The sequence below is a fragment of the Tachysurus fulvidraco genome, chromosome 21 (genome assembly GCF_022655615.1).
Source record: "Tachysurus fulvidraco isolate hzauxx_2018 chromosome 21, HZAU_PFXX_2.0, whole genome shotgun sequence".
NCBI classification, from domain to species: domain Eukaryota; kingdom Metazoa; phylum Chordata; class Actinopteri; order Siluriformes; family Bagridae; genus Tachysurus; species Tachysurus fulvidraco.
The window spans coordinates 7,019,238-7,033,507 of NC_062538.1; the positions used below are offsets into that span (position 1 = coordinate 7,019,238).

Consider the following 14,270-nt stretch of genomic DNA (forward strand, 5'->3'; position numbering starts at 1 on the left):
TATACATTTCCAATGCAATGCAAGAAAAGTTTTGCTCTTTAGATTGCTTTTTGGCTGAAGTAAGTATCTTGGCTAAATTTCGACATCCCATGCTAATCTTAACAGTCTTATCTAATAACTCACCAAGGTTTTACTCCTGTCCCTGATCTACAGAAACCACAACAAAACATAAATTGTGCTTTAATGAAAGATGAAAATATTATGATAATGATTATGATTAAAAGTCTTAAAGGGTCATGCAAATAATAAATATTTTCAATGATAGCCTCATGATAGCCTCATTTCAATGATAGACTCATTTCAATGATAGCCTCAATTGATGTTTCCAAGATTCATGTATTCCTTAAACCTTGTTCATTGGACCATGGCACAGATAAATACATGCATTGTTCCTGTCAGTATTTTTGACTCAGGTTCTGTTACAGTGAATTTTAAGTGTGGTCAGAATGAATTATTTGTCATAAAGTATTTTAAAGAAAATGTTTCTCGTATAAGTATTTTACACCTTGTCAGTCTGAAGGAAAGGAGTGAAAATGAATGCCAAGGAGCATATTCATTCTTATTCATAACATAGTAATGAATAAGAATGAATATGCTCCTTGGCATTCATTTTCACTCCTTTAAACCATTTAAGGCTTTTTATAGCTGACTGAAGCAAATACATAACAGTGGTTTTATTTACCCTTTCAGCATGAAGCAGCTAAGTCTTTTTGTTCCAATGTCAAAAATCCTGGTTTTACTTAGCAATTGAAAAAGACCTGTCTACATCCTTACTCCCAGATAGACAGGTGATACTCATGTGTATGAAACTAGCCGCCTGCTGCCTCTTTGTATGTCATCATAGTAAGAACTGCCTCCTTCCTCCTCACACACTGCTTTGAGAATATAAAAGGAGCTTGTTTTCCCTTCAGTATCACCATTTTGTATAGCCACACAAAGAGATTGGTTTGGTTTTTGTCTTTTTTGCCTTGTTTTTGTATCATCACAGCCAGAGCACCTGCAACTCACCATGTCAGTGGGAATGGAAATTGGGGGCATTGCCCTCAGTTTACTGGGCTGGAACATGTCTATTATAAGCTGCGCTCTGCCAGTGTGGAAGGTCACAGCTTTTATTGGAGCTAACATTGTCACAACACAAATCATCTGGGAAGGCATCTGGATGACCTGTGTGGTTCAGCGCACTGGACAGATGCAGTGTAAAATGTATGACTCTATGCTGGTCCCTTCTCAAGACCTTCAGGTGGCCCGAGCTATGTGCATAATCTCCATCATTCTGGGTGTTCTGGCTTTAATGATCTCTATCATGGGTGCAAAGTGTACCAACTGCATTGAGGATGAAGCATCCAAGGCAAAGGTTATGATTGTCTCTGGCATCTGTTTCATCATCTCTGGCTTCCTGACACTTATCCCGGTGTCCTGGACCTTCAGCACCATTGTTCAGGATTTCAACAACCCGTTAGTGGCATCCAGTCACCGCATGGAGTTGGGAGCATCGCTGTACATAGGCTTTGGAGCTGCTACCCTTATGATCTTCGGAGGAGAGTTGCTATGCTGCACCACTCCACCACATGAGGCCAGGTACAAGCCAGCCAAAAAAGCCTATACTGCTCCTCACTCCACTAGTGCCTATGGGAAGGACTATGTGTGAAATTCTTTAAAAGACAGGTACAGATTTAATGAAGGAAGACAAAGAATTTTCTAAGTAGACTCCAAGATGAAGGGCTCTGTTATGCTGTTCATATTTGCTTTGTGTTCTGTTTGCTCTGTGTGTTTGGAGTTGCTTTTAAGACTTTACCTGCTGAATGAGACTTTGCAACATGAATTGGTGGTTTGAATGGCTATAGTTACATTTTTATACATGTTTTGGTCTTTTGCTTGTTAGTATATGTTATTATATGCTTCACTAGGAATGACGCATCATATATTTTATCCATTTATTTTTAAATTTAAGGTTAATGAACATCCATGAGATAGGTTAGTTCCTCTTTATCACAAACAGTCTTTTCCTTAATAGTCTCTGTTTTCTTGTCTTCTTTTGAAGACAGTCTGTCATGTAACCCAGGAACCAGAAAGTCCAAAGTGCTCTGTCTTGACTCACCCACTGTGGAAAACGTACTAATACTAGAGACTCCTTCCACTAATGCTGAATAAAAAGCTTTACTATATCAAATATAATATGGTTTTCTTTGTTAAAATGCGTTTATTACTAGCTGTTGATTATGTACAGAGCTCATATATGAGTCCATGTAGATATAATAAACACCTGTGAATTGAAATTCAATCAATATTACAGTTAGAGTTGAAAATTTAAACCAACACCAGATTTGAGTCAAGTCTGTGGTGTAAAAACATTTTTCAAGACATATCATATAACAGGCATCCTGTCAAACTCACAATCCTGCATCACAAATTACATTTCACATATCTTTAGATTTATTTCTATTGATATTTATAGGTCTTCACCATATAATTACATTTTTTTTCATATCTCAAGCCTGTAGAAAGTAATAACTCTCTTTCCTGCATGACTACTGAATATGTATTATTTAACTGAAAATTGAAAATGTACTTTTTTGTTACTGAAAGAAAACAAAAACAAACTATCCCAGATAAGTCTTAAGATTTTTTAGCAACTGATAGTAAATGTCAGAATGTCCAGTATAGCATTCAGCGTCAGTTCAGGCAGGCCACATAGTCAAGCTCGGCTATAAGCTGATTGTCAAAAATTTCTAACCTAGCCCATCAGCTGATCTGATTTCTAAGTGCTCAATTGGTTTCTTTCAAACAGGGTGCACTATTTAATTGTATTTTCAGTCTGTCTGCTTTGCTGTTTCCTCTGCATTGCTGCTGCTGCGATTTAAACTCAGCGACTATTCGGAGTTTATACCGCAAGCTATCTCCTTTTGTGTTAGCGATACGGAACTATAAGCGGTCGTGAATACTATTAGTACTGTGTACTCGAGCCGAAAGCAAAGTTTGAATATGCTTTAAACTTAGCAAAAGCGACCTTAGGGCAGTCTGTTATGCTACGCTACGGAATGCTGTGCTTCGCTATGCTATGTTTTGTTATGCTATGCTAGGTTGTGTTATTGTATGTTATGCTATGTTATAAGATAAGGTTATGCTATGTTTTGCTATGCACGTCACGATGGGTCATGCCATGCTTGCTATGCTATGCTAGGTTATGCTATATGTTATGTTATGCTAGGTAATGCAACGCCTTACTAGGCTATGTTACGTTATGCTAGGTTATGCTTGCCTTGCTAGGCTATGTTACGTTACGTTATGCTATGCCTTGCTAGGCTATGTTATGTTATGTTATGCTATACCTTGCTAGGCCATGTTATGTTACGTTACGCTATGTTATGCCTCGCTAGGCTGTTATGATACGTTATGCTATGCCTCGCTAGGCTGTTATGATACATTATGCCATGCCTTGCTAGGCGTTATGTTACGTTATGCTATGCCTCACTAGGCTATGTTATGTTACGTTATGCTATGCCCTGCTAGGCTATAGTATGTTACGTTATGCTATGCCTTGCTAGGCGTCATGTTATGTTATGTTGTGTTATGCTAGGTTATGGTACGTCATGTTAGGCTATGTAAGTTATGTTTTGTTATGTTAAGTCATGTTAGGCTATGTTATGTATGTTATGCTATGTCATGCTAGGTTATGTTATTCCTCTCCCCAATTTTCCTGTTTTATGCCTCGGTTGACATGCTTCCAGTCGCCCTGGGTGACGCTTCCCCTGCCGTCTCCACTATAGCTTAGTGGATATGCAACATGCTTTTTGTATAAAATAAAAATCAATTTTCCAAAGCTGGGACAGACACTGAGAAAGCATCCTAACCGCTGCTTTGTCAATTATTTAATAACTAGACTTATTCCAGGTTTTTTTTTTGTCTTGGTTGCCTACTTTTTCCTGTAATAATTTGCTTTCTGCTGTTAGAGAACCTAAAATTGTCCATTCTTTGTTGGAAAAAGGAAGTTAAGAGAGGATTTCTTATTGGGCCTTTTGAAAAATCTCCTTTCTCAATTTGTCGGATTAATCCTATAGCTACTTAAAAAAAAAATAATCAAATAAAAAAATTTCAGGAAAGAAGCGCTTAATTTTTTAGTTGTCCACACCTCAAAACGATGCTGCGCAGAGTATTAAGAGACTTATTCCTCTGGCTCCGGTTTCTCTGTTTTTTACGCAACTGTTGACAACGCAATTAAAATGATTAAGATAGCAAGTAGGGGTACATGGCTCGCAAAGGCAGATATTTCAGATGCCTTCAAAGTTATGTCTTTACTGTACATTCATCGCAGTGGCATTTATTTTGCATTAAATGGAGAGGGCACAGTCAGTTATTTCGCTAGCTGTAAAACGTTAATTTGTGGTGTTGTAGTTTCTGATTGAGCTGGCTCTGCTGCTGGCTCTGCTGCAGGCTCTAAAGTTAGCTGAACCAGGGAAAACAATGGTCTAGAAAACAAATTCTGTTTTTTGTGACAATGAGGCAACTGTTAATATTATTAACAAAGGTCGCTCATCAGTTCCGACTCGTCAGGCACCTTACATGGCTATCTGTCATGGAAAACTTCATTTTCGAGCTGTTTACATTCCACCGAATCACCGATTCTCTTTCTCGATTTGAATTTCAGAATTTCCACTTCCTGTGTCCGGATTCAGAGCTAGCCAACTTGGTCTGCTCTCTTTTCAGCCAAGCCATTATAGATTAGACATGACCCTTCAATCTTATTTGCATTCAGCAGCCAAGTACATGCGTAGTGGTCTAGCAAAATCGACATTAAAAATGTATTCAGTAACTAATGGGCTTTTACTATTTCATTAGCTCTAGCTTTATTTCTCTTGCTAGCTTTATGTAGTTTTATTGGTCTTCTTCTTCTCCCAAATCCTGGTATTCTTTTTATTCATTCATTCATTCATTTTCTACCGCTTTATCCGAACTACCTCAGGTCACGGGGAGCCTGTGCCTATCTCAGGCGTCATCGGGCATCAAGGCAGGATACACCCTGGACGGAGTGCCAACCCATCGCAGGGCACACACACTCTCTCATTCACTCACGCAATCACACACTACAGACAATTTTTCCAGAGATGCCAATCAACCTACCATGCATGTCTTTGGACCGGGGGAGGAAACCGGAGTACCCGGAGGAAACCCCCGAGGCACGGGGAGAACATGCAAACTCCGCACACACAAGGCGGATGCGGGAATCGAACCCCGACCCTGGCAGTGTGAGGCGAACGTGCTACCCACTAAGCCACCGTGCCCCCGGATTCTTTTTAATTAATTATTATTATTACTAATAAGATTGGCTTATTGAAATGCTATTGAAATGATCTCCTTAAAAGCTAGATCATGAAAAGGATGGGGAATTCAGAACAGAGCCATAATGCCAAATGTAATTTTAACAATCTTGAAAATAAAAATTTAAATATGTCTAAAAGAATTGTCTTTATTTTGACTGAAGTGGTCCTGACTGAACTACAGTTATCTATAATGGTTTGTAGCCCTAATGATTTCTGGCTGATTTTAAGACAAAAATAAAAAAGTTCCACTATGCATTGGGATTTTTTCCAGTTTCCTTTTGCAGCCCAAAACCTTGGCATCTCTAAATTGCCCTTAGTTTGTTAATGGGTCTATGATTGTACCATTTGATGGGTTAGCTGTCCAAAGTCCCCTGGGATAGGTTCTAGACTCCCCACGACTTTGTACATGATAAACAGCACAGAAAGTAGATGGAAGGATCATGTTCTTCATATGGTGGAATTGTGGGTGTTGCTGCTTTACAGCTCCAGTGTCCAGGACTCAGTACTGAGTTCAGATTACTGTTTCTATCCAGATGGGCTTCCCAGCAGGTTCTCCAGTTTCCTCATTTCTCCTTAAAACAGCATGGTGGCTTGGTTACTATAAATTGCTGTAGGGGGGAATGAGTATGAGAATGTATGATTCCAGGGAACCGTATGGCATAATCTGATAAACTAAATAAAAAAGGTTAGGTGTAGTTCAGTAATATATGTAAATGTCTGAAGGTAGCAAAGAGAGAGAGAGAGAGAGATAGATAGATATCTCAAGGGGTACAGCTGATGATGTTACCACACTTGGTTGGTCTGTGTGTGTGCGTGTGCGTGTGTGTGCATGCGTGCGTGTGTGCATGTGTGTCTGTGACATACCACAATATAACTTGTTAAAAGTATCTTTAACAGTGTCCTAATTGTGGTCTATAAGGCAGTTTCAGTTATACAAGATGCAGATAATCCTATTACAAATGCCATTTAAGTTTTTTTTAGACAAGTTCAAAAATATTGAATAACTGAGAGCGTTTTTGCTTCTCAGTCACTTCAAACACATTCATTCACAAAGATGTCTAATCTAATATAATGTATGTTTGAATGTGTTTCTATACCTCAAATTTTATTAGACATGACCCTTCAAGCTTATTTGCATTCAGCAGCTAAGTACATGCGTAGTGGTCTAGCAAAATCGACATTAAAAATGTATTCAGTAACTAACGGGCTTTTACTATTTCGTTAGCTCTAGCTTTATTTCTCTTGCTAGCTTTATGTAGTTTTATTGGTATTATTAATTATTAATTATTAATTATTAATTATTAATTATTAATTATTAATTATTAATTATTAATTATCAATTATTAATTATCAATTATTGTTATTACTATTAAGATTGGCTTATTGAAATGCTTGTTTTAATCCTCTGCTGGCTCTTCGGTTTAACAGGAAGAGCCAGGGATGATTGCCTGGTATGGTCTGTTTGGGGGGATTTTTGTTTTGCTGCTTTCCCAGTTTTAAATGGGAGATTGTCCCCAGAAGCTGCTGCTGTTCCCTGACTAGCTTTTAAGGAGATCATGAAAAGGATGGGGAATTCAGAACAGAGCCATAACGCCAAATGTAATTTTAACAATCTTGAAAATAAAAATTTAAATATGTCTAAAAGAATTGTCTTTGTTTTGACTGAAGTGGTCCTGACTGAACTACAGTTATCTATAATGGTTTGTAGCCCTAATAATTTCTGGCTGATTTTTAAGACAAAAATAAAAAAAAAGTTCCACAAGAAACGTTAATGTATCTTGTGACGAACAACAACAGTCCAAAACATACAGTAAAAAATAATCATCATAAGTCACAAGAGCTGATTTAATATGAAATGGTGGTGTGTAACATCAAATGTCAATGTCATTAAAATTATGATGGGTCACGTGTTTTAAACTGAGAGGACTTGAAACTGTTCAGATGATTTCAAATATATTGTAGTTACTTATGGAAACATTTGCATGTTCCCCCTATGCATTGGGATTTTTTTCCAGTTTCCTCTCCCAGCCCAAAACCTTGGCATATCTAAATTGCCCTTAGTATGTTAATGCTTCTATGATTGTACCATGTGATGGGTTGGCTGTCCAGTGTACCTACTTCCTTGAGTCCCCTGGGATAGGCTCTAGACTCCCCACGACTTTGTACATGATAAACAGCACAGAAAGTAGATGGAAGGATCATGTTCTTCATATGGTGGAACTGTGGGTGTTGCTGCTTTACAGCTCCAGTGTCCAGGACTCAGTACTGAGTTCAGATTACTGTTTCTATCCAGATGGGCTTCCCAGCAGATTCTAAAGTTTCCTCATTTCTCCTAAAACCAGCATGGTAGGTGGCTTGGTTACTATAAATTGCTGTAGGGGGGAATGAGTATGAGAATGTATGATTCCAGGGAACCTTATGGCATAATCTGATAAAATAATAAATAAAAAAGGTTAGGTGTAGTTCATTAATACATGTAAATGTCTGAAGGTAGCAAAGAAAGAAAGAAAGAAAGAAAGAAAGAAAGAAATATAGATAGATAGATAGATAGATAGATAGATAGATAGATAGATAGATAGATAGATAGATAGATAGATAGATAGATAGATAGATAGATAGATAGATAGATATCTCAAGGGGTTCAGCTGATGATGTTACCACACTTGGTTGGTGCGTGTGTGTGCATGTGTGCGTGTGTGTCTGTGACATACCACAATATAACTTGTTAAAAGTATCTTTAACAGTGTCATAATCGTGGTCTATAAAGCAGTTTCAGTTATACAAGATTCAGATTATCCTATTACAAATGCCATTTAAGTTTTTTTAGACAAGTTCAAAAATATTGAATAACAGAGCTTTTATGCTTCTCAGTCACTTCAGACAGATTTATTCACAAAAATGTCTAATCTAATCTAATATATGTTTGAATGTGTTTCTATACCTCAAATTTTCCAACAATACATAATTAAACAACGGCTGTATAAGAAGTAGGTATTCTAGAACACTGTTGGTCAGAAGGTGTTGATTATTTGTCTGTAACATCAGCTCAGACAATAGCTCTGATTGCTAGGCAAATTACAGGATTATTTTAATGCACTCATACTATGATTTCATAGACTGTGTAAGTGTAATAATATATGGATTACTCTATATCATGTTATTTAGTGACTGTTTAGAACTGTTTATACTGTAGTTGCTACAGTACAGTATAATGCCTTAAAGTAGGATTTGACTGGTCATGCTTTATTGCTTAAATGAATGTATGTATGTATGTATGTATGTACGTATGTACGTATGTATGTATGTATGTATGTATGTATGTATGAATACACAGGATGTGTTTGCAGTTGAGATCATTTACGCTTGCCTACTGAACCTTATTACACCAAGGAACAGATGGATCACACCTTCCTTAAGCAAAGTCACCACAGAGACAATACTCTTGGGATAAGCGACCTGTTTTTCCAAGTACAGAAAGTACAAAGGAGCTTTTATACCCATACAGACTAACACAACTCTAGTTTAATCAACATCATCTTCATCTCTGGTATGATTCAAGTGTTTGTGGGAAACAAACAATTAATGACTTAAGGTTCTTAGTTTCGGACAAGATTAGACTTTCTAAAATGAGCTGAAGTCTAAAGAGAATTAGTCAACCTTATATCTGAGGTGATGTGAATGCAGAAGCAAATGAAAAAAGAAAAGGTCAGCTGTCATTATGCAGCCCGGACTTTGGCCACGTGCAGTTGTTCGTTTACGTTTCTCGTCACGTGTCTGCCCGCCTTCGTTTGCCCCTCCCTGTCACCACACCTGCTCCTCATTGTGTCATCAGTGTTTTGTATTTAAGTGTGCCGCGTTGCCAAAGGCAGCGCGGAATCAACTGTTGTCCTGTCTTGTTTTCAGGATAGCAGCTTTGACCGGCTGATTGTGGGAGCTTTTGTGTTTCGCGGGTTTGGTGCCATCGGTCGGCATTTTTTCGGTGAGGGACGCCGCTCCGCATCCGGTTTCTCCGCGGGGGGGTGCCGCCTCACTTCTGGGTTGGGCCATGTCGCCAGCCCGAGTTTTGTTTTGTTTTTTCGGTGTCCTGTGACATCTGCCCCGCATTTGTCCGGTGGGGGGCGTCGCTTCACATTTTGTTCCCGTGGAAGGCGTCCTCCCTCCCTTCCTGTTCCTGGTTCCTGAGGGGTGGGACTGGCAGCGGTGCGTCGGATGTCGCTCGGCCCTTCAGCTCGGCTGTAGACGTCGCTCGGCCCTTCAGCTCGGCTGTAGACGTCGCTCAGCGCTTCAGCTCGGCTGTAGACGTCGCTCGGCCCTTCCGCTCGGCTGTAGACGTCACTCGGCCCTTCAGCTCGGCTGTGGATGTTGCTCGGGCCTTCAGCTCGGCTATGGAAGTCGCTCGGCCCTTCTGCTTGGCTGTGGACGTCGCTTGGCCCTTCTGCTCAGCTGTGGACGTCGCTCGGCCCTTCTGCTCGGCTGTGGACGTTGTTCGGCCCCTCTGCTCGGCTGTGGACGTCGCTCGGCCCTCTCTGGCTGCGTCGCCGTGTGCCTTGCTCCCCCCACCTGCCTTCGCCGTGTGCCTTGCTCCCCCCACCTGCCTTTGCCATGTGCCTTGCGCCCCCCACCTGCCTTCTCCGTGTGCTTCGCCCCCCCTCCTGGACCTTGTCGGGATTTGGCGCGTCGGGAGCCGCGCCTTGGGGGGGGCTCTGTCATGATGCAGCCCGGACTTTGGCCACGTGCAGTTGTTTGTTTACATTTCTCGTCACGTGTCTGCTCCGCCTTCGTTTGCTCCTCCCTGTCACCACACCTGCTCCTCATTGTGTCATCAGTGTTTTGTATTCAAGTGTGCCGCATTGCCGAAGGCAGCGCGGAATCAACTGTTGTCCTGTCTTGTCTTCAGTCCGTGTCGTGTTTTGTGTTCCTCTGTTATTAAACCCTGTTTTGTTTTGCTATCCTGCGTCTGGGGCAACATTCTGTTTTCCTATTTAAGCTTAGATAAAAAATTATGTTGGCTTTGTAGAAGCCAACATTCTGTTTTCCTATTTAAGCTTAGACAAAAATTGATTTAGATTTGTAAAGTTTGTCACGACAAACATTTATGTTGGCTTTGACGGTGCAACTATTCGCAAAGGCCGGTGCTTTTTGGAGGCGGGTGGACATAAGGGTCAGTGTTACTTTTGGAGGCAAGTGGACAGAAAGATTGTGAAAACTAGCTTTTGGAGGTGAGCGGACATGAGCATGTGACATGATCCGAATACACATGAGGCAGTTCCCCTCAATGTGCTGAGTGTTTTGATATGTCACATGTCCATGTTGTGCAAATTTTTGATTTTCACGTGACGTGACCAAAATACACGTGAGGCAGTTTGTTGCTATTACTTTTCTAAGCGATCCGAGTACTGGTACTTCCGGTGCCAGGTCTCAAATTGGCCTTTTTTCCCATAGACTCCCATTATAAAATTTGGAGGTTTATAACTCGATAAGCTTTCGAACTATCTACACCAAACTTGCCAGCTCCTTTAGGGTGATATGTTTTAAATTGGTGTACCGACTGGCCTTTCGGTTGTGCCGCAGCCCAGCCCCCAAAATATGCAAAATCAAAAAACTTTTTACAACATGGACATGTGACATCAAAACACTCAGAACTCACGTATATTCTGATGACGTCATGTGACGTCACGTGATGTCACGGGAAAATCAATAATTAGCACAACATGAACATGTCACATATCAAAACACTCAGCCCAATGAGGGGAACTACTTCAGGAGTATTCGGATGTCGTCACATGCTTGTCTCCACTTGCCTCCAAATGTTTTGGCACCCTATCTTTCTATCCACTTGCCTCCAAAAGTAACATTGACCCTTATGTCCACTCTCCTCCAAAAAGCACCGGCCTTTGCGAATCCTTGCCTCGTCAAAGCCAACATCAAAGTTTGTCATGACAAACTTTACAAATCTAGTTCATCAATGTTTGTGTAAAATCTTTAAAATATTGTCATGGATCTCCATCATGACTGACTCAGGAATCAAACCACAGACAACTGTGAATAAGTACAGTTTCAGGGTTTTATCATCTGGAACCAAGATACACATATAAACCAATATAAACTTAAATAGCTCACATAACATCCGTAATAAACAAACTCATTACTCTCTAAATACATAGACTAAAGATGTTTTAGATGCCACAGCTAGTATTGGCAATTTATAACTTCAGTGTCCCTGGTTATATCATAAACTAGGTTTATTTTCTGTGTGGTGTTTCAGATTCGGTTTCTCTTGCCCCCCAAAAAATATAAAAGAATAACATATTGAGATCCCTCTGGTTCTATGGACTCATCTTGTACTGGCTCTTGAGTCCCTCTCATCTCACACACATACTGTATCTGATTTCTGGAAAAAGCCAAACAAAGCTATCCTGTCTTAGACAGCTTACCATTTATGTAACAAAATATCTGTACATGTTTATATTTTATGTCCCCAGTACTGGGAAAACCAGCCAAGTTCAGTTGCTTCACTGCTTCATACCTCTTTATACAAATGTACTTTTTTGTGCTGAATAAAAAAGAAGTGCAGAGTTCAAAGTCCTGTTTGCAACTGATTAAGACCCTTGCAAATAATCTTTAGACTTAGGTTAATTTTGTTCATTGTGAACACTGTAAACACATAAAACAAGGTCTGTAGCTGTGATATGAGGAGTGTATATTTTTGAAAACTTTGGATAAATGTACATTTTAAACTGTAAATTTACAAACCAGAATATGGATGTGCAATTAAAAATGATCATTAATATTTTTAGGTTATTGACTTCCCACATATTACATATTATTAATATGTAGAACATCTAACAAAAGTGGAATGTAAATAACTTTAGATAACAGCATGGGTTACATCAGAATGTGAACAAACTTTTGAAATGAGCTGTGAGCACAGGCCAAAATATAGGCCTAGTTTGTTATGATAAGAGTTCTTAAGAGGGAGGGATTCCAAAGGCTTGGCCTAAATAGGCACTAAAACAAGGTTCTTGCTTTGTTGAATGATGCTGTACTTAACTGTCACATGTACATGTTTTCTTAGAAAATGAGATTGCACATTCATAAAATATACACAGTATAATTGTAAATAACAACAACAAAGCAGAAAATCATGGATATATTAGTCCTACACAGACACTGTATAGACTTATGTGAGGTTTTTGCACATTTTTCATCCATAATCTCCTCCAACCGTCATAACCCACATGTGCTTTTTAATATAATCAACTCTGTTCTTAATGCCTCACAGTCTGCTTGCTTGGAAGCCAAAACATTGCATAGCACAGAGTCAGCTTTGTTAAGGGTTTTTAATGACGTCCTGTCCTCATTGCATCTGATTCTGGTGACTTTTTGATCATTGTCCTGCTAGACCTAACTGCTGCCTTTGACACAGTTGACCATCACATTCTAATATCTCACCTAGTTCAATTTGTGGCTCTGTTTTAGAGTGGTTTAGGTCTTACGGGGTTCCACTGGGCTCGGTTCTGGGGCCATTACTCTTATCGCTTTACCTGCTTCCCTTGGGAATCATCCTTAGACACCACGGGATATCCTTCCCTGTTGCTGCCCCTAGTTGCCTCCGCACATCAGGCACCCTGTTTCCATGTTTAAAAACCAATTGAAAACATTTTATTTTTTACTTTGGCTTTTGTATAATCATGAATTTTTACTGCTATTATTTTATTATTTATTTATTTATCTGTAATTATGTAATGTGTCAGCTGTGGTTGTTTTTCACCTGGCCTTCTTGCCTGACTTAATTACCAAACAGAACTTATACATCACATCAACAGTCCTTGCATTTAAACGCGCTGCAGTTCAACATGGTTGTATAATTAAGCTGTGCATTTTTCGAAGAAAAACGTTTTAAACACAATTTCATTGTTAAAAATTTCAAGGTTAAAAAATCGCCCATCCAAAGAAATCGCCACACGATTTTCGGTCTATTTAATTTCGCTTTACAAATTTGCTTTCAAAAAATTCGGCGACTAAAATTTGACAACAAATTCTACGTCTTACATAAGGGAATCACAGGAGAAGCAGTCGAACACCGATGCATGATTGCCACCTGCTGCTTCTCCGCGTCACCAGCAGGTGGTGCAAGCGGGCATCGACGAAGACCAAAGCAACAAGTAGAGAAAGGCTTAATTAAACAACAATGTTGAATTTCAGCCAATTAAATGCAAGTACCTTTTTCTCCAGTTAGTGTTATTCATCACACTTATTTGCCTCAAACACATTAGGCATTATTATAATTCCATACTTTTCTGCTCATCACAGTCAAGAGTGATTATTTGAGTTACTATTTTGTTCCTAGCAGCTCAAACCAAACTGCCCATTTTTCTCTGACCCCTGGTATCAACAAGGCCATTGTGTGTAAAATCTAGAGACTGTTGTGTGTGAAAATTTCAGGAGTTTATGAAATATTCAAACCAGCCAATTTAGTACCAACTTTGTCACAGTCAAAGTTCGAGAGATCCACTGCACATTGTTGGTTGATTTGAACATTAACTTATGCTCTTGACCTGCAGTGCATTGCATTACCACCTGACTGGTTGATTAGATAAATTCATGAATGAATAAATGTCCTAATAACATGGACAATGAGTGTAATTATAATAAGGTGATACATCACACACCTCAGGTTTTATTTCTCATATTTAACAACAAATAAATTTTAATAAAGTAAAAAATGTAATTAAAATATAGCCTCATTCTACAATAAGAAATTATGACTTACTGTGAAATAGGCATTACATTATGACACTACTTTTGCTGAAAATCTTTAATATAGTATTTCAAGTAAGTTTATTCATAAGTACTTTGTGTTATAATTAATATTAAAATTGTAATTATTATTGTTATAATTACAATTTTTTCTTAAGAGGTTGATTTTTTATTACTTCTTCCTTTTATTAG

General features: G+C 39.1%; 1 protein-coding gene across 1 annotated transcript; it reads left to right on the top strand.

The window, feature by feature from the left end:
* The first annotated feature begins 705 nt into the window (after window positions 1–705).
* On the top strand, window positions 706–1,961 carry LOC113649978 (claudin-4-like). Its single transcript, XM_027157963.2, has one exon. The coding sequence runs from the start codon at window positions 1,010–1,012 to the stop codon at window positions 1,646–1,648; it is 639 nt and encodes a 212-aa protein (XP_027013764.1). The 5' UTR covers window positions 706–1,009; the 3' UTR covers window positions 1,649–1,961.
* Window positions 1,962–14,270: the final 12,309 nt, after the last annotated feature.